At 36.3% G+C, this 21266-nt stretch overlaps 1 protein-coding gene across 3 annotated transcripts in view; it reads left to right on the top strand.

The window, feature by feature from the left end:
- AFF4 (AF4/FMR2 family member 4) overlaps positions 1-21266 on the top strand; it is a 79524-nt gene that overhangs the window by 24937 nt on the left and 33321 nt on the right. Inside the window, exons 2-6 of one of the 3 annotated variants that reach the window (XM_043912761.1) lie at positions 1965-2056; positions 2518-2644; positions 5225-6019; positions 7327-7371; positions 11669-11755. In XM_043912761.1, coding sequence (XP_043768696.1) covers positions 2522-2644; positions 5225-6019; positions 7327-7371; positions 11669-11755 — 1050 coding nt within the window. In that variant the 5' untranslated portion in view covers positions 1965-2056; positions 2518-2521. The remainder of the gene's footprint in view (positions 1-1964; positions 2057-2517; positions 2645-5224; positions 6020-7326; positions 7372-11668; positions 11756-21266) is intronic. The other 2 variants (XM_043912760.1, XM_043912762.1) reach the window with 2 other exon arrangements.

Genomic DNA, 21266 nt, shown 5'->3' with positions numbered 1-21266 from the left:
AATAAAACTAGAAGAAAAAATTTGTAATTAGTATATCAACTTAAATACTGGATAGGTACTTAAACAATTTACCTTAAGTAATTAAAAATTTTAGAAGAAGAACCTTCTTTCTACTTGCTAATTTTCTTTTAGAAATTATTTTATCTAGTAGATTGGTTGTGATATAGCAGATTGTTATTTTTTACTGAACTCCATTTTAGTATAGTAGTTGCAAATATAGGAGGAATATAATTTTGCCTGTACAACAGAGATATACTTTAAATTGAGTCATTTGAATTTCATATTAATTTTGGGTCAGCTCAAGTGGAATTATTGGAATTACAGCTTTGGGGAAAACTTTATTTTAGGCAGAGAGACTGATACTGAAAGACACAGAAGGAAAAAAATAGAACCAGTGTATTAGGTGTGAAAAGAAGTCAAATCAGAAAAAACCTAGAGAGTAAGAACTGAAACTGGGATATTAGTTATTATTAGCAATCATTTAATTTCATCATGAGCTTCTTGGCAGTTTTGTTAAACGAGGAAATACTCAGTGTGATGACTTTTATTGTTTAAGAAAGCAAAGTTTTTATTATTGAATTATAGGAGAAATTTTATTGTGGGAATCATCTGTTTTTGCAGTAAATGTTCACATGTTTCTTGCATGATTATGTTAGTGCTGTCGAATACATAAAATTAATTCATAATTTAAATAAGGCATATCTGTTGTTGTCTGATTGTTCAATAATTTGGGGGTGGGGACTGCTCTGGGTCTCCATTGTGTTGAGCAGGCTTTCTCTGGTTGTGCACAGGCTTCTTGTTGTGGTGGGTGAGCTTCTCTAGTTGGGGCACATGGGCTTAGTTGCCCTGCTGTGTGGGATCGTAGTTCCCCAACCAGGAATTGAACCCGCGTCCCTTGCAGTGGAAGGTTGGAGTCTTAACCACTGGATCACTGGAGAAGTCCCTGAGCTTTCAATAATTAAACTTAGGAAATAGAGGAAATTGGTAGTTAGTGCAGAAATGGATACAGACAGGTTCATGTGTTGTGGCACCATAGCTCTAGAGGTCTATTTGAAGTTTGATTGTTAGTGATACACAGTTATTAGTTGGCACAAGTGTACTAGGGGATAATAAATATTCTTTCATTTTAATTTCTGAATACCAAAGTGTAGATGTTTTGTGGTATTTATTAAAGAAAGAATCAAATACTTTTTGTGGTTCTGATGGGAGACTAAAGAAAGCACACACTATTCCGATAACCTCAAAATAGTTTATATTCTTTTCTAAGTTTATTAGAAAGTTGTACATAAAAGAAAGAACTTGAATATATATTTGGATACCTGGAACACATTTTTAAACACTAAGTTGCTTTATTTGAATGATAGTAAATTGCAAATCAGAAAGTTTTATATTTAAATGTTTATTTGTGCTTATAAAAGTCCTCAAGAATATATTGGTTTTGCTGTCCTTTCTCATTTTACAATTATAGTTTCTACCAGTCTTGATTGACTTTAATTTTCTGATTTAATATAATTTCTGAATCTTATCATAAGGCTGAAAATACTCCACTGTATAACCTGGTCTTTCTGTTTGGCCTCCAGCAGAATTTTCAAAGCAAAACAAAGCAAAACTAGGACAGATGATTAAACATATCTCCAGGGAAGAGTGTGTTGCAGAGTCCCTGATAATCCCTTGTCCCAGGATTAGACAACAGTTTTCATTATTATCTATTAACCAAAAATCCCACTGATGTAAACTATTTTCCTTGGTTTCTTACTGAAAACAGAACATACTGTCATGATTACAGAAATGACACCCTCATTTACCCCTTCTCCCAAAAGACTTTTTCTTTTTCTGTAAAATTTCAACTACTGTTACTAACCCAAGTTATTTTTAGATTCTGCTGCTGAAAGCCTCAGTTTTGGCATTTATTGAGGTGTTAATTGAAATATTAATGTATTTAGAGCAGAAATGTCGTTTTTTAGGGAATCTAGAGCAACAGCAAAGCTGAGATCAAACTGCCATAAGGATGGACACCAAGGAAGCTGTGTTTGGGACAAAAAGAAATCAAGATAAGGTAGATGGAAAGTAGAGAAAAGCACTGGACCCTGGGGGGAGGGGGTGGTAGGTAGGAGTGGGTTGTATGCTTCTAATGACAAAGAATAGTTAGATTTCTGAAGAAGAAGCCACAGAAGGTTTATAGGAAATGCTAAGAATTATATATGGGTTTAAGTACTACTTTCCCTCTGAATACGTAAGTTTTAGCTGACTTTTAGCTAGCAGAAAACTTAAACAATTTATAAGGCTAAGTGTTTAAATGGGGTGGATCAGTGTTTCCTATCTGGATAGTTGTGGGAAGACAGTATCGGTTTTTAGTTGATAAAACCATTGCCAAAACCCAACTTCAGTACTAATGCCTGTTATCACTTGAAAGTTAAAAGGGAATATCCGATTGAAGCGTTAAACTGACAAAATGAGTACAGAACATTTAATTTTTCCATTTGTTGTGTGATGTAAAAGTTGTGTTTCTCTTCATAGCAACATGAACCGTGAAGACCGGAATGTGCTGCGTATGAAAGAACGGGAAAGGCGGAATCAGGAAATTCAGCAGGGCGACGACGCCTTCCCACCTAGCTCTCCTCTCTTTGCTGAGCCATACAAAGTTGTAAGTTGCTCTTTGAATGTTTTTTCCCCTATAATGTGACATATTTTTCTTTTAAAATGTTTAAACTTGAGTTTTTGTATTAGAAATAGTTACTATGTTATGCCCTTTAACATTTTTTTCTTTCCTCATGATAGAATGTACTTCTTTGGTATAAATTTTTCATCGCTATATAACATATATACAGAAAAGTACACAAATTAAGTGTTAATAGGTGAAAGAATTTTCATTCACCATATGAGCAACCTCACATAATTAATACCCAAATCAAGAAATATAACATCACTAGTTCCCTAAAGTCATCCTTACAGCCCCTCACCCTACCACCATCCCATCTCTATCCTATAACTTCTTAAGTATGGATTAGCTCAAACATTCCTATCTTTATTCCTTGCTCTACCATTAGCCCTTGGCAGGCATTTTACCTTTCTGAGCCTTGAACTAAATTAAAAGTTTCTTTATCAATGTACATCGTTGTTTCCTTGGATGTTTGGGTATAACATGAGTCAAAGAGAAATATTTCATAAATTCTTTTGTTTTTCCCTATTTCTTGCCATTTTCTTACTAGTTTATCAAGTTTCAGTGACTATTAGTATATTTGAATAAAAGTGTTTTCAGTATCAATCTGGTTCTTTTTCTGTTATCATATACTAGATTCTCTGATTTTCTTTTTATATGTTTAATGTTTAATTAACAATGTCAAATTTAGATTAAAGCATGTTGTCAGATGTGTTCAATAAGTTTAACTAATTGCCTTTTTAAAAAAACTATCGTTATACTTGATTTGCATGTGTGCATGCTCAGTTGCTTCAGTAATGTCCAATTCTTTGTGACCCTGTGGACTATAGCCCTCTAGGCTCCTCTGTCCATAGAATTTTCCTGGCAAGAATACTGGATTAGGTTGCCATGCCTTCCTCCAGGGGATCTTCTAGACCCAGGGATCCAACCCAAACTGAATCTGATGACTTTAATGTAACTGTAGTGGCCACAAATGTTTCTCTCATATTTGATTTGGCTTTGGATTTTGTTGGAAGTAAGCTTTCCTGATGGCTTAGTGGTAAAGAATCTGCCTGCAATGCAGCAGATACAGGTTTGATCCCTGGGTCAGGAAGATCCCCTGGAGAAGGGAATGGCTACCCACTCTAGTATTCTTGCCAGGAAAATTCCTTGGACAGAGGAGTTTGATGGGCTATGGTCCATGGAGTTAAAAAGAGTTGGACACAATTGAGTGACTAACACATTCACACTTTCTAACACTTTCATTGGAAGTATTACTATAATTTAAAGGCTTGTATTGTGTAGAATAGCTATAATAACATGTATTACAGCACTGGTGATCACTGTTGGCTTCATAGTATGATGTTGAAAGTATGTTAGATTTTTTTCTCATGAAATACAAATTAACAACATATCCTGGGTTTACTCTTACAACATTTGGTGTTTGTAGAAACCATTTGTGAGATCTGTAAGTAGCCATTTATTCAGAGCTTTTAAGATTTGTCCAATGAATGGCAATTAGACTGACATCATTTATAACACAATACTTTGGGATTAAAGACATTTTAAAAAGAATAGGAGTTTGGTCCAGAATCTTTGACTCATACTACCATTTTATTTTGTAGTATGGTATGTAGTATGTAAATATCCAATGTTTAGGATTTGATTTCTGACCTTGATGTTGTCAATAAATTGGTGTACATTTACCTCTCAGACTGATTTTCATATAATCTAAAGTCCTTACTGATTCATACCAGCCTGAGAATAAATACTGGTGGTTCAGGGTCTTCTGTTTGTTTTTCAGTCTTGATTTCCTTTTTATGTAATCAGTCAACTTTTTTCTTTCGCATACAGGAATGTGAAAGAGTCCTAAAGCTTGTAAACATCTTGGATCTTATTATTCAAAGATAATTTTTGAAACTCAGAGTATATACTTTTTGACTTCAAAAGTTGGAGGACTTGATGGTCATAATTAATAGCCAGAATTTAAAAATTTATCACTGGATTTTCCATGCTTAATTTGTTGTTGACTTTTATTAACTTGATGTGTCCCAGTAACAGAAGGAATTATTAATTAAAAAAAGACAATTAAGTACATATAGCTTGTTTCATTCAGCTTTTTACTTCTGCTTCTAACTATAACATTGAATGGTAAGGAATATGTTGTTTTCCTTGACTGCCTTAAGTATGAGTATTGGCTAATCTGCTGATTTGGAACTTAATTACGTAAAGGCATAGTTACTTTTCCTGCTCTTCAAAATATTTTTACTACTGTTCTAGTATATTTATTTGTGAAATTTGGATTTTTAAAAGATCTCCTATAGTCTATTGTATATGTATTTCTCAGTGTCCTCTAGAATATTAGTGTTTTAACGTGAAGGTTTTTCACTTACAGTGCATTTTCTTTTTCACCATAAAAAGATATGTATTTGGAGTTTGCTTTGAAAGTTTAACCTTAACATATGAGATGAGACCTTCTTTTGAAAAGTCCCTTTCCATTTAAAGTTTGTGAAGTTAGTTTGGAAGCATCTTTTATTTCCAGTTATACTAATTTTATAGTTTTATTTTACTTCTCTTTTTTTGTAGACTAGCAAAGAAGATAAGCTGTCAAGTCGTATTCAGAGTATGCTTGGAAACTACGATGAAATGAAGGATTTCATAGGAGACAGATCTATACCAAAGCTTGTTGCAATTCCCAAGCCTACAGTACCGCCGACAGCAGATGAAAAATCTAACCCAAATTTCTTTGAACAGAGACATGGGAGCTCTCATCAGAGTAGCAAATGGACTCCAGTAGGACCTGCACCCAGCACTTCTCAGTCTCAGAAACGGTCCTCAGGCTTACAGAGTGGACACAGTAGCCAGCGGGCCAGTGCAGGTGCCAGTGGTGGCACTAATAGTAGTGGCCAGAGACATGACCGTGACTCATACAGCAGTGGTGGGAGCAGTAGCCGAAAAAAAGGCCAGCATGGATCAGAACACTCCAAATCACGCTCTTCCAGCCCTGGAAAACCCCAAGCTGTTTCTTCATTAAGCTCCAGTCATTCCAGGTCTCATGGGAATGATCACCATAGCAAAGAACATCAGCGTTCCAAATCACCTCGGGACCCTGATGCAAACTGGGATTCTCCTTCCCGTGTACCTTTTTCAAGTGGGCAGCACTCAAATCAGTCTTTCCCACCTTCATTGATGTCAAAGTCCAGCTCAATGCTACAGAAACCCACTGCCTATGTGCGGCCCATGGATGGACAGGAGTCCATGGAGCCAAAGCTGTCCTCTGAGCACTACAGCAGCCAGGCTCATGGCAACAGCATGGCTGAGCTGAAGCCCAGCAGTAAAGCACATCTCACCAAGCTGAAAATACCTTCCCAGCCACTGGATGTAAGTCGTGCATTTAGAGCTTTTTACCTTTGTAACTCTATGAAGCAATTCACTCTGAAGTTGTGATTGAACTTGAACTCTTTGTCTTAACAGTAAGGAATGTAAAAGTTTAAGGACAAACTTGTGATTGACTCCCAAGTAAATCCATAGAGCTCTTAGATACTTCTCTTGAGCAGTAGAAAAAAAGTCATTCGTTGTTTTCAGATATTAAAATTACAAGTCAGTTATAGAACTAAAACATGATCTCTCAATACCTTAGGTTTCCTCATTTTGATTTTATGGGATAATACATTTTGTTTCTTTTGTTTTAAAAAAATTACTTCTCATTGCATGGTTCATTGTGGTAAATGTTGAAACTTTTTTGGTTGCATGGAGACGGTAATGTTTTATGATTTGGATGCCATGATCCTTTTCTCTGGTTTGTGGCAACTGCTCCAGGGATAGTGGTGGCTTGAAATTTAGGGTACTTAGAACTATGTACCAAAACATTCTATTCAGAATAGTGAGCATTCTTTGTGAATAGCTGAAATTTTATCCTTTAATCTAGTTTTTGCAATAAAAAAATTTTTAAGCCATATCAGTAGCTGAGAATTATAGCTCATAGCTTAAAACAGTGGGGGAAGGGATGAGGGATAGGTAAAATGATGTTTTGAGGACATTTAAAAATCTTTCTTGTGGCCTTAGGAAATGTATTGTTCCTGGCATTTGTCATCTAATTACTCCTCTCAAGAGAACAGTAAAGTGGTGATTTGTTCTTTCTTTACACATTATAATGTGATCCTTAGAGCTAGACTTCACCATAACTCAATTGTTGTTTGTGCTTCAGAATAAACTTAACTTTCATGATTTAAGAAATATTATGTAAAATGTCCATTGTGTTCCAGACAGCTAATCTTTCAATAATACTGGTTTTGCTCTGTTAGTTTATGTGAAATGATATCTCAGTATCATAGTATATTTTGTATATAAATTGACTTTTAAATTTTGACATCTTGTTCAGCTAAAAAAACTACATTTTAAAAGTTACTTCTAATCCAAGTATAAGAAAGAAGATTTCTTGGAAAACTTTTTTTTAAATTTCCAAGCATGTAGTTTGGTGATTAAAATTTTTTAGTGCTTGAAATTTTGTATTTAAGGAAATTAGTCCAAAGATTCTAATTAGTGTTCTGGCTTTGAGTAGTGGGATACCAAATATATTTTTAATATTAGTTTTATTTCTAATAATGTTAAATCTGTACAACAAATGATAAAAACCTAATAAGAAATGGCTTCAGACCTAATATATGTTTCTTTTCCTCTTTTTTCAGGCATCTGCTTCTGGGGATGTGAGTTGTGTGGATGAAATTCTTAAAGTAAGTTTTTGGGTTTTTTAAAAATAGTTTGTCTCTTTAATTATGATGCTCTGCTACCCTCTTACCCTCCTCCCCCCCTGTATTTCACAAAGTACCTGAAGCTGCAGCAGACTGATTACATGTATAACCTGATTGTGTCCATCAAAAATAACTGACTGTTTTCTGTTTATATTCATACTTAAGTTCTGAACTACTTGGTTTGTCTAATATTTGCCCTCAAAAAGCTGGGGGTTTTGTTTGTAAGTAAAAACAAATTCTGGTCTTAACAGTTTGCTTTGAAGAGAGGAAGAAACCAAATATAACTATACCTTCTTAGGTTTATCAGTTAATAATTTGAAATGCTTAAAATCTCAGTAGTTATCAACCCATTGTGTTGAAAATAGCTTGCTTTGTAGTTCATCTGTATATACTGGTCAGATATACATAAGTCTTCTCTGAACACTACACATTTTGAGTGTTTAATGGAATATGTTTAAACTTGACACATGACTAAAGAGTACATTCTTCTGTTGGGAAAAGAAAATGTCTGTTGGAAAAAGAAACTGTTTTTGGCTCAATAGACAAAGACCATCAGTCGAATATTAATTGTACTTTTTGTGTACACCTGAATTTTTGTGTCTGTACTTGTATTTCACTGTATGTACTTTTTTAAAATTTTTATTTATTTATTTTTGACTGCACTGGGTCTTTGTTGCTTTGCACAAGCTGTCTGCAGTTGTCGCGAGTGGAAGCTACTCTCTGGTTTGGTGCATGGGCTTCTCGTTGCAGAGCACAGGTTCTAGGGCACGCGGGCTTCAGTAGTTGCAACTCTAGAGTGCGGGCTCAGTAGTTGTGCCACATGGGCTTAGTTGCTGCAAGGTATGTGGGACCTTCCCGGATCAGAATGAAACCTATGCCCCTGCATTTTGGCAGGCAGACTCTTATCCACTGCCCTACCAGGGAAGTCCCTTTCACTGTATATGATTTTGAAAGACTGCTTGCATTGGCTGCTGCCACTTATTTTCTCCTTCTTTTCTTTTGTTGTTTTTTTTTTTTTTTTTCTTTCTTTTGTTGTTTTTCAGCCGCTAAGTTGTGTTCGACTCTTTGAGACCCCATGGACTGCAGCACACCAGGCTTCCCTGTCCTTCCTTTAGCCTACTAAAATCTCTCTTACCTCTGCCATTCTCCTGAACTTGTTTCTCCAAGGTCATTACTTCTCATGCCATTAGAGGCTTCATTTGTGTTCTCTACTCTTTCTGCTGTTTTAAAGAATTTTTATTTTTTCCTTCTGGAAACACCATTTTGTTCTTCTTCCTTGACTGTTGTTACATTGTTTTTATTTTCTACACACCTTTTCTTGTCTCACATTCTCAACATTCCAAAGTTGCCCTTTGGGAAAGCTTGTGTCTTCTCTTATCTCTTAAATTTGAGTGCATTTTTTAAGCCACCACTCCTCTCTTTTTCTTCTTTGATGAGATTTTCCTCCATCCTTTGGGCTTTAGCTGTTAGACAGCTATTCAATCTTTCTCTCCTGTCCTGGCCTCCTTTGGGTTTTGGTTTTTGTCTCTTCATTGCTTCTTAGGTGGGTCTCTGGGTTTCTCCTGCCTCTTCAGATAAGTCTGAAGCCATATTTATCAGACTTAACTTCTATTAGTAGTATCACTGTTCTTCCTGGCTAATTGTAGAATCCTGATTATCTTTCACTTTTTTCTCTCATGTTCTGTTTAACCACAAAACTACATGCAGGACTTTGAAAATGTTTGTTCCTTTGTTTCCATTTCTGTCACTTTGAGCTTTAGTAATTGTAATATACAGTCCTCACTCTGACTTTCTGTCTGGAGTCTTCCTGCTCATCTGTCTTCTGTATTGCCACCATATTCTTTGCTTTAATCCTTTGTCCTCATAATTTCCTTCTAAGAAGTTTCCAGGCTCTCTAAGGCCCCTAAAAAGAATAGTGTGCAAATTTAACATTCTAAATGTTAGTCTGTATACAGGCCAGTTTCAGCCTCTCCCACTACAGATGGACCACTTTCCCAAACTGATTTCCCTAAGCCATACACTTTCTTATTCTTTCATCTCTGTAAACTTTCATAGAATGTGTTTCTTCTTCCTCTTCAGTCATATACAGATTCTGTTTTTTCTTAGAATCCCACTGAAATCCTTTTTCTCCCTATATCAGGTCATCAGACCACAATGATGACTCATTGCTTTCATTTTTCAGTTGCCATGTACATAAAAAGTCTAAGGGACCATATATCTTTACTCTTAAATCCTCAGAAATGCATGGCACATTAATACCTGGATGAAATCTTAAGATTTTATTGTATTTAATTATTTCTATGATGTTACTGACCATTTATTATAGTGAGTAAAAGTCGCTCAGTCTTGTCCAACTCTTTGTGACCCTGTGGACTATACAGTTCACAGAATTCTCCAGGCCAGAATACTGGAGTGGGTAGCCTTTCCCTTCTCCAGGGGATCTTCCCAACCTAGGGATCAAACCCAGGTCTCCCCCATTGCAGGCAGATTCTGTACCAGCTGAGCCACAAGGGAAGCCATTTATTATATATTTTATGTATATATATGACTTGGCACATGGCCTTGGGTGTAATAGATGCTCAGTCATTTGACAGTAGGGAGTTAAATAGATTTTTTATTGAGAGGATTTTGGTGTTTAAGGTGTAAAATGCCAACATTGAAAACCTGGGGTATATAAGTTTCTGTTTCTTTTCCCTTCCCTATGTGCAGCATATAAGCAAGTTCAGGTTCACGTTGCCTTTGTGTTTTCTTCATACTTGTCATATTTTTTCTGGGAACCCCATCACAAACTTAAAGGAAATAAAAAGATTTTTTTAGTCTAAAGGTAATATATTTATTGTAAGAAATAATTTATTAATTCAGAGCTTACTGTGTACCTACTGTGTGTCAAGCACCAGGGATATAGTGGTGATAATAGTGTTAGTGTTGCACCCTTTGAGCTGACATTTTCGAGCACAATGTAGGAAATAATCAACTATATACAATTACTTCAGAAAGTGAAATACGATTAGAGACATGAAGCATTGTAAGAGGATAAAGAGCAAGCTGAGTGCAGGCGACTATCAGGAGATTCAAGTGGTGGAAGCTGTGTCAAGTGCTCTCGTCTCTTCTTCCCTCGGTCATTCTGTTGTCCAAAGGTTAACTATCTCTGAGAGATTTTTCCATAAATAAACATTTATGAGGACATACACTGATTTGTATTTGGCATTTAACAGTAACTGGGGTATCATTTCCTTTCAGAAGGTAACTTTCTCATTTTTCTGTTTGCTTGGTGTTCCATTGTATGAGTGTCTGGTAATTTAATTAATCCTATGTTGTTGATGTTTAGGTTGTTTTCATTTTTTTAGTGTGTATCCCTTGAACATGTATCTTTACATAACTGTGCTTATAGCTATAGGATAAATTCCTAAAGGTTATACCACCTTTAATTCATTGTATTTTCTCAATCTACTTGACGGCTGGCTTTGAACTACATGCCAGAGATAAAACACTTCTGCCTTATTCTGGGTCTGATACTTCGGTGTTTCCTGCTTCTCTAATGTGTACATTGTGATTGTATCCAAACTTCCACTTGGACATACTTGGCATATGATTAGACAGAAGGCATTGAATGAAATCAGACATGTAGTCTTACTTGTCTGTCTTCCTCTATGTTTGCATTTGATACCTTTCTTCTGATTTTCTCCACTTGACCAAAATTTCAAATCAGTGAATGGACTCTGTAGAGAGACTACCCAGGATCAAATTCTATGTCCATTACTTACTAAGTGTATGACCTTGAGTAAATAGCTTAATCTCTGTGCTTCAGTTTTATCCTACACAGAGTCAGGATAATAATGGTATCTACCTCATAATGTCATTATGACTACTAGCTGAGTAACAGATGTAAAATAGCATAGTATGTGGCCCATTAAAGGTACACAGTAAAAGCTGGCTTCTTTTCTTACTGTTATCCCCCTTTCCCACTCCCATAGCAAGCTCTTCCTTAATAGCATTTTACTATGTGCCCTGTATTTGGTTACAGGCTGATTACTATAACTATTCACAGGTCTTATCACCTTAACTCTAACCTCCTTGAAGTCAGAGTATGAACTATCTTCCTGTTACCTACCCCATAATGCCTTGCACACATTGTGCTTAATTAATATTTATTGATTAAATATGTACACCTTTGGAGGAGCAGTCACAAAACCAGCATTTATAATACAGATCTGGTTTTTAGCTGTGTAATTTTTATCCTTGACCTGTTTGAAAACAAACTGTAATAATTACATTTCAGGAGATGACGCATTCATGGCCTCCCCCTCTAACGGCTATTCATACACCATGCAAAACAGAACCTTCCAAATTTCCTTTTCCAACTAAGGTAAGTAAATAAAATGTGTCTTTATACTGTAACAAAACGCTAAATGGCTTGACTCAAATCATGTGAATTCAGAATTATCTTGCCATTCCCATTTTAGTGGGAGATAGATAATAAATAAGTGAATGAATAGGTAACTTAAGATAGTTTTAATTACTATGAAGAAAATAAAACTAGACCGTAGAATTGAGATTGACTTAGATTGAGAGAAACTTGAAAAATCTTTGAAGGCAACTTGTGATAGAGACTTAGAGGTCATCACTGCTTGTTGTGAACTATTATGATACTCTCGGCCACAGATGGTAAGGGTTTCCCAAACTGTTTGTATGAGGAACTCATTTCCAGAGGATGCAACAACCATACTTAAAGCCTGTGGTAACGGTTCTTCAGACATTAATTCCAAGCTCATTTAAAATCAACAGATTTGTTTTTTTAAACATTAATTTATACCAGTAATGCAAGAAGGACCCCTAATAATAGCCTTCTCCATATTCTGCCTCTTCCATCTCACCAGAGCTACTTCATGCATACCTTTACAAGTCTTTCCAAATGCATTTATATGTACATATAATGGAATCATTACATATAAAAATTTTCTCATTTAATTTCTGTACAGATATATTATTCTGTATTTTTAATCAGTCAGCAATAGATCTTAGATACTTTTTCATGTTATTATATATAATATATTACATATAGAAGTATTCAGTTCTTTTAATTGCATCCATTTCCTATCTTAATTTAAATTTATTTAGCCATTTCCCTTTGATATTTATCTTGTTGGCCAAATTTTCATTTCTGTAAACATTGCTGTAGTGGATAACTTTTATTCCTGCCTTCTTGTGTGCATGTGAGTTTCTTTTGGGTAAAAAGCAAGAAATAAAATTGTTGAATATTGAGAGTATATAGTTAATATATACTCTCAAATTCCCTCTGTGGTAATTGTGCTGGTCAATACCTGCACTTGTATTTCCTTTTATTCCTTACATGCATACTGCTATTTGTTATTTTAAGCACCAGTCTTTTGAGTAGGAAATAGTATTCTATTTCCTAGATTGCTGGGGAGGTTCATCATCTTTACAGATTTGTCATCCATTTAATGTCTATGTGGATTAATTGGCCTGTTTTTTCTGCCCTTTGGGCTATACCTTTTGCCTAATGAGTTTTAGGAAAATTTCTGTTTTTATTTTATGTTGTTTTGTTTGAATTCTGGATTTGAATAATTTATTCCACATACTGCAAATGTTTCTCCCACTTAGTGCCCATTTAAGTTTTATGGTCTAAAAGATTTTGTTTGATGAATAAATTTATCTTTCTCTTGTATAAAGCTTTTGCTCTTTAATGTCCTGTTAAAGAAGGTTTTTCCATCTCCAGGATCATAAACATGACTTCTTATTTTTCTTTTAATGTGATTGCAGTTTTATTTCCTTTATTTATATTTAGCTCCATTTATTTTTGTGAGTGACATGAGGTCGAGAGAAAACTTGCTGCATATATGTGTGTCATACCACTCTTTCACTTTTTAAGTCAGCTATGTTTACACATAAAAAATGCACATAGAATGTACAGCCTGAGTTTTGATAGACATGTGCACCTTTGTAAGCAACATGTTAATTAAGAATTAGAACATTTCCTTCAACCCACAAAGTTCCCTAAGTTCCTTTCCAGTCCACCTCACCCCACCACTGACCCCACACAATTGCTATCTATTCTCTGTCACTATAGGTAAGTTTTGCTTTCTCTTGAATTTCGTATAAATGTAATCCATACAATGTATATATATTTTTTTGGCGTATAAATTTGCATTCTTCTGCTCAGTATATACTTTTGGAATTCTTCCATGTTCTTGAATGTGTCAGTAATGTTTTTCTTTATATTCATAGTTCATTTTTATTTCCATTGTATAAAAATACCAAAATTTATTTATTCATTCACCTGTTGATAAACATTGAGTTGTTTCTAGATTTGACCTGTTAAGAATTGAGTATTTATAAACATTGACAACAATTCTTTGTGTGAACTTGTATTTTCTTTTCTTACTGGTATACTGAATCATACAGAAAGAAGTAGAATTTCTGGATTATGTATCAAGTGCATGCTAAATTGGTTGTACCATACTCCTACTTTATCCACTTCCATTTCCCAGCCGTGTATAATAGTTTCATTTGTTTTCAGTTCAGTTCAGTCGCTCAGTCATGTCGACTCTTTGCAACCCCATGGACTGCAGCATGCCAGGTTTCCCTGTCCATCACCAACTCCCGGAGCTTACTCAAACTTACGTCCATGAAGTCAGTGATGCCATCCAACCATCTCATCCTCTGTTGTCCCCTTCTCCTCCCACCTTCAATCTTTCCCATCATCAGAGTCTTTTCTAGTGAGTCAGTTCTTTGTATCAGGTGGCTAAAGTACTGGAGTTTCAGCTTCAGCATCAGTCCTTCCAATGAATATTCAGGACTAATTTCATTAGTTTTACATCCTACATTAGTATTGTCATTCTTTTTAGTTTCAGCCATTTTACTGGGCATTAGCAGTATCTCATACTGGTTTTAATTTGTATTTCCCTGATGTCTAATGACATTGAACCTCTTTATAAGCTTATTGGCCATTCTTCTTTTTGAAATATTAGTTCAAGATTTTTCACCTTTGCCCTGTGGGGGGAGTGGGGAGGGGGGCGGTGATGCCAGCGTTGAGTGGGTGATGTTTATAGGTTTCTTTTTTCTTTTTTTTTTCCTAATAATGTCTTTGGTTTGATATCAGGATAGTGCTGGCTTCTTAAAAGGAGCAAGGAAATGTTCCCTTCATCTCTTATTTTCTGAAATAGTTTGTGAAATATTAACATTAATTCTTCCTTGTGTGTTTAATATAACTCAGCAGTGAAGCTATCTGTACCCCTAGTATTCTCTACTGGAAGATTTTAAATTACAAATTAAATTTCTTTATTATTTCTTTATTAAATATAAAGCTATTTAAATTTTCTATTTCTTATGTCAGTTTTGGTAATTTTTTTCTTTTCAGTCAGATTTATTGACCAGTGCCATTAATAAGCTATACTTATTCTTTAATGTCTATAAGATCTATAGTAAAGTTCTCTTTCCCCTGCTATTGGTTATTTGTAGTTTCTCTTTTTGTTTTCCTTGATCTGTCTAGCTAGTCGTTTATCAGTTTTATTGTCAGCTCCAAGAACCATCGTTTAGCTTTTTCAGTTTTCTGTTTCTTTGATTTTTGCTTTTATTGTGATTATTTTCTTCTTTCTGCCTATTTTGGGTTTCATTTGCTTTTCTTCTGATTTATTAATTTGGAAGCTTAGAAAATAGATTATAAACATTTCTTTTTTTAAGTGTTTAAAACTGTTAGTTTCCCTCTAAGCCCTTTTTTAAAATGTATCTCACAAATTATGATATATTGTGTTTTTATTATCATTCAGTGCAAAATATTTCCCTAATTTCTTCTGTGACTTCTTCTTAGAGCCATGGGTTATTTAGAAGCATGTAGTTTTATTTTCAAGTATTTGAGGATTTTCCAGGGGGGAAATAGCAACCCACTCTGTTATTCTTGCCTAGGAAATTTCATGGACAGAGGAATCTGATGGGCTGCAGTCCAAAGTGATTCAGTTTTATATACATCCATCTTCATATTCTTTTCCATCATGGTTTATCATGGGGTAGTGAATATAGTTCCCTATGTTATACAGTAGGACCTTGTTGTTTATCCATTCTGTTTATAATAGTTTGTATCTGCTAGTCCCAAACTCCCAGTCCATCCCTCTCCTGCCCCCTTCCCCTTGGCAACCACAATGCTGTTCTTTATGTCTGTGATTTGGTTTCATAGATAAGTTCATTTGTGTCATGTTTTAGGTTTCAAATGTAAGTGATATCATACAGTATTTGACAGTGTATTCCTTTTTAAATTTTTATTCATTTGACTGCATCTGGTCTTAGTTGTGGCACGTAGGACCTTTGTTGCGACATTCGATGCTTGGACTCTCTTTTATCTTAGTTCCCTGACCAGGGATCGAACCCATGTCCACTGCTTTGCAAGGGGGATTCTGAACCTCTGGACCACCAGGGAAATTTTGACAATGTATTCTTTATTGGTGACATTTTTAGCTACAAAGATGAGGGTAAGAGAAGGTTGCAATGGGCTAAAAAGGTATTAGAGGCAGTGATTATATAAACAGAGATTTTATTTTAAGAAACTGTCTGTAGAAGGGAGCAGAGAAATGTGGTGGTGCCAGAAAAGGGTATGATGATATTGTCTGGGGAGTATTTTTTTATAAGATGAGGGCATTTTATTATATTTATATGCTGATGAAAGTGATTTTGTTAAAAAGGAAAAGCAAGTGATAAGTGGGAAAGAAAGAAGGTAATCTTAGGAAATCTTCACAAGAGGAATTGAAATTTGTGCCAAAGTAGAGAATATTTGCCTTGGAGCACAATTAGAACTTCCCAGGTGGCTCAGTGGGTAAAAAATCCACCTGCAATGCAGCAGATCCCTGAGTCAGGATGATGCCCTGGAGGACAGCATGGCAACCAACTCCAGTATTCTTGCCTGGAAAATCCCATGGACAGAGGAGCCTGGTGGGCTATATAGTGCCCATATGGTCGCAAAGAGTTGGACACAACTGATGTGCCTGAGCACGCACACACAGAGCACAGTTGTGTCATTCTTTTTCACAGGAGGGAAAGCAGAGTGAATGAGTGTGCTTAGGGAAAAGTTGGTAGATTTTCCAGTAATAGTTTGCAGTGAACTAAAGCTCTTGACTGCCTTTACTCATGTTCAGCTGTATGTTTTGAACAATCCCTGGCAGTGTTCTTGGTGCTGTAGATATATCACTGAGCCATTTAGATGGTACCAATAGAATAGTTTCTGGCACATAATAGCTATTCAGTAAACGTTTGTTGACTGAATTTAGATATATTAATATATGCTCAAGTAACTATTTACCTGAGTAAACAATGGAAACAGTGGGAACGGTTTATTTTCTTGGGCTCCAAAATCACTGCAGATGGTGACTACAGCCATGAAATTGAAAGACGCTTGCTCCTTGGAAGAAAAGCTATGACAAATCTGGACAACATATTAAAAAGCAGAGACATTACTTTGCCAACAAGGGTCTACCTAGTCAAAGCTAGGGTTTTCCAATAGTCATGTATGGATGAAAGAGTTGGACCATAAAGAAAGCTGAGCACTGAAGAATTGATGCTTTTGAACTGTGGTGTTGGAGAAGACTCTTGAGAGTCCCTTGGACTGCAGGGATATCCAACCAGTCAATCCTAAAGGAAATCAGTCCTGAATATTCATTGGAAGGACTGATGCTGAAGTCATGTGAAGTACAGACTCATTAGAAAAGACCCTGGTGTGGGAAAGATTGAAGCCAGGGGGAGAAGGGGATGACAGAGGATGAGATGGTTGGATGGCATCACCGATTTGGTGGACATGAGTTTGAGCAAGCTTCAGGTGTTGATGATGGACAGGGAAGCCTGTTGTGCTGCAGTCCATGGGGTCGCAAAGAGTTGGACATGACCAAACTGAACTGAACTGTGTTTAGATTTTTTTTCTGAAACAGCTCAGTTAGCTACTTACTGATTATTGCTTTGGCTAGGTAGCTTTTACAGGGTTTTGCTTTTGTTTTTTTTCTGGCCCCACCATGTGACATGCTGGATCATAAGTTCCCTGACCAGGAATCAAACCCTCACCCCCTGAAGTAGAGTCTTAACCTCTGGACCACCAAGGAAGTCCAGGGTTTGGCTTTTTTGTAGCACGTTTCATTCTCTGACTTTTCAGTGAATACAGCTTCATGTGTAATATAGCTTAAAGCTTTATGTGAAGCTTCAATAGGTATTTATTCTTCTTGTGCACTAACCATATGGACTAGGTCTAATGAAAAGACAGAGAAGGGACAAGTGATGGCACTTGAGAAGATGAAAACAACTGGGGTTACAAAGGAAGTAAGTAAGTGCCAGAAGTAAGTTCCCAGAAGCACATGGGAAGATGAGGAGTACAACATAGAGGATTTCATACCCATTAACAGGTCTCCGGTGGCTTGGTGGGTAAAGAATCTGCCTTAGTGAAGGAGACACAGGAGATGTGGGTTCAATCCCTGGGTCAGAAAGATCCCCTAGAGGGAGAAAATGGCAACCCACTCCAGTATTCTTGCCTTGGAAATTCCAGGGACAGTGGAGGCTGATGGGCTATAGTCCAAAGAGTCAGACATGACTTAGCAGCTAAGCAACAGGTCTGAACGGCTTCCCAGGTGGTTCAGTGATAAAGAATCTACCAGCCAGTGCAGGAGACTCCGGAGACATGGGTTTGATTCCTGGAGTAGGAATTGGCAACCCAATCCAGTATTCTTGCCTAGAAATCCCATGGACAGAGGAACATGGTGGGCTGCATTCCATGGGGTCACAAAAAGTTGGACACAACTGAGTGGCTGAGCATACACCAACAGTTCTGAAAGAGCAGTTCATAGTGATGGGTGAGAAGTTGAATTTAAGAACATATTTGGAGAGCTCGTTTATTAGTGAATCACTGTCATTTACTTGTTAAGTTAAGCTTAACTAGCCACTACACTTATTAAGTTAAGCTTATTAAAGAATGGTTCATATTTGCTGTCTGTATATTAATACTTTCCTTCTCTCAATCCTCAGTCCAATCTGATCTTGCTTTTCACTCTCAATGCCTTACTAAAGCCATTAAGATCATCAGTGGCCCATTTTGGAAATTGCTGTTAACATTTTTCATTTTTTATCTTCATTAGAATTTTTGTGAGCATTGAGTATTGTTTAACTATTTCTTGTCTTCCACTATACACTACTCATCCAGATTAAGAAATTACCTGTTAGTTGGTGTTTAATTGGATGCACAGTTAAACATGTGGAGAACTCTTGATTCCCCCAATCAAAAAGAAGAGAGAACAAACATGGTTCTCTTCTACCATTCCGTATCTTAGTGAAGCTAGAAAGGATTATACGAGTTATGTTTGGCATTTCCCTCATTATCACACCTCACAGACTGTCACCAAGTCCTAATGATTTTAACTCCTTTAATGTGTTTCAGTTTCATTCATTTTTCTCCATCTTTATTGTTACCACTGTAGTTAAGTCAACAGTCTCTAGAGTGGAAAATATATATCCCAGTGTTGTGTGCCATTCAAGAATGGGAGGTGGGAGATGAAAACTTTATTCTTATATTTTAGTTCTAAAAACCCTAATTTTTTTTTTTTTTAGTCTCAAAAGAAAAATGAAATAAGTACATATTTCTATTCCTTGATCTGAATGACAGATGATCACATTTTATGTCTGGTATGTGAGGTATCCAAAGAGAAGTTTAGGTCTTTTCAATATGGAGAAGTTGATAGAGTTATTCTTGTTCATTTGTTCTTCCTAGCTGTGGCATGTTGCAGTTTTAAGTGTGCTTTGTTAAGATTATTTATAGATTGTGTTAACTGATTTTAATTCAGCTAATCTTCACCAATGCACAAATGGCTTAAAAGACATACCTGCAGTGAAACTATCAAAAGAAAATAACACACAAATCCTTTTCTGACCAAACAAGAAAATGGCAAAGTTGAGATTGTCCTTCTCCAAGTATGAGCTCTTTATCTGCCACTGCATAGTAGAAACAAAGATGCCATAAGCAGAAAAAATAAGAAAAAAATCCAGATTATCAGCAGTAATTTGACACACATTTTTATCATTAATCTTGCTTTTAGTATATATAGCATATACCTTGAGATAGTAACTGATAAAATGGTGAAAGCATCATAATTTGTACTTAGTGACATTTTGAATTATGTGGTATTCAGTACAACCTTTAACATAAATCAAGTCTAATAAGATTTTATTAAAAACCTCTTTTGTTGTTTCTTCCAGTGTTCTCCCTTTTTAAAAACTTGTTTGTTTTTTTTTTTAAACTTGGTCTTTTTATTGCAAAGAAAATGAGTGAAATCCAGTACAGAGAGAACACAGAAAAAACATACTAAAATGCATTCCTTTGTCAGGAAACACTATTGAAACAAACTTAGAAAGCAAAACTAAAGATTTAAGAAACAAGTATTAGAATAAACCATGCAGTGTACAAAGTTAGCTCTATATAGATGGGTGAAAGTGTAGGTGCTTCTAGTAGCAGTACCAATTTAAGATATTGTTTGCTTCTCTTCTCAGTTAGGTGTGTGTGTGTTAGTCCCTTAGTTGTGTCCAACTCTTTGAGACCCCATGGATTGTAGCCCGCAGGCTCCTCTGTCCATGGAATTCTCCAGGCAAGAATACTGGAGTGGATTGCCATTTCCTCTTCCAGGGGATCTTCCTGACCCAGGAATCAATCCTGGGTCTTCTGCATTGCAGGCATATTCTTTACCATCTGAGCTACCAGGCTTCTGGTAACTTCAATTATAAAATACTTGAAAAGCTGTGTTTGTGTGTGTACCACTCAAAGAAAGATATAACAGAGAAAAGTCCTAAAGTATAGATAATTTCTCCTCCCCCTTCCTTCATGGAGAACTGGTGTGGCACTCCCAAATACTTTTTATATTAACCGAGAAGTTCACTGATTATTTGTTTAATGACAATAAGAGTTGGTGTACTTAAAAGTCGGAGAAGGCAATGGCACCCCACTCTAGTACTCTTGCCTGGAAAATCCCATGGATGAAGGAGCCTGGTAGGCTGTGGTCCATGGGGTCGCTAAGAGTCGGACACGACTGAGCAACTTCACTTTCACTTTTCACTTTCATGCATTGGAGAAGGAAATGGCAACCCACTCCATTGTTCTTGCCTGGAGAATCCCAGGGACGGGGGAGCCTGGTGGGCTGCCGTCTATGGGGTCGCACAGTGTCGGACACGACTGAAGTGACTTAGCAGTTTAGATACCTCCTTCCTTTCCTTTCTGTCCCTCCCACCCTCTTCTCCTTCCTTCCGTCCTTCCTTTTTCCCTTTCCCCTCCCTCTCTTTCATACATAAGTCCCAAATAGATTAGATCTTTTCATAGCATATTTAAAATGATAATAAATTAAACCCTCTTAGAATAAAAGTGATGTCCTAACAATGAATGAAAAAGTAACTGCCTCAAGTTAGGAAGGCAACGTTTTAAAAATAATGTCATCACTATGTGTTTCCATTGTTGTTTATTTATGGCTGCTCTGGGTCTTTGTTGCTGCACACAGACTTTCTCTAGTTGTGGTGCATGGGCTTCTCATTGTATTGCTGAGGCTTCTCTTTTTGCAAAGCACAGACTCTAGGGTACATGGGCTTAAGTTGCATAGGGAATCTTCCTGGACGAAGGATCAAACCTGGGCCACCTGTATTGGCAGGCGGATTCTAAACCACTGAACCACCAGGGAAGTCCTGTATTTTTTATTGTTGTTGACAAAAACTGTGATGATTGTCATATGTACAAGCTTTAAAGACTTGGAAACAGAGTTTTCTAACGTCAGTGAGTTTTGAACCCATTACCTAAAAATACTAAACCATAACCTTTTATTTTCTTGAAAAATTGTTTTGTGTCAATGACCACTGGAAAT

This window comes from Cervus elaphus, chromosome 9 (genome assembly GCF_910594005.1).
Source record: "Cervus elaphus chromosome 9, mCerEla1.1, whole genome shotgun sequence".
In the NCBI taxonomy this organism is placed as follows: domain Eukaryota; kingdom Metazoa; phylum Chordata; class Mammalia; order Artiodactyla; family Cervidae; genus Cervus; species Cervus elaphus.
Note: the sequence above shows the minus strand (reverse complement) of the source record. Positions and strands in the feature narration are given on the sequence as shown.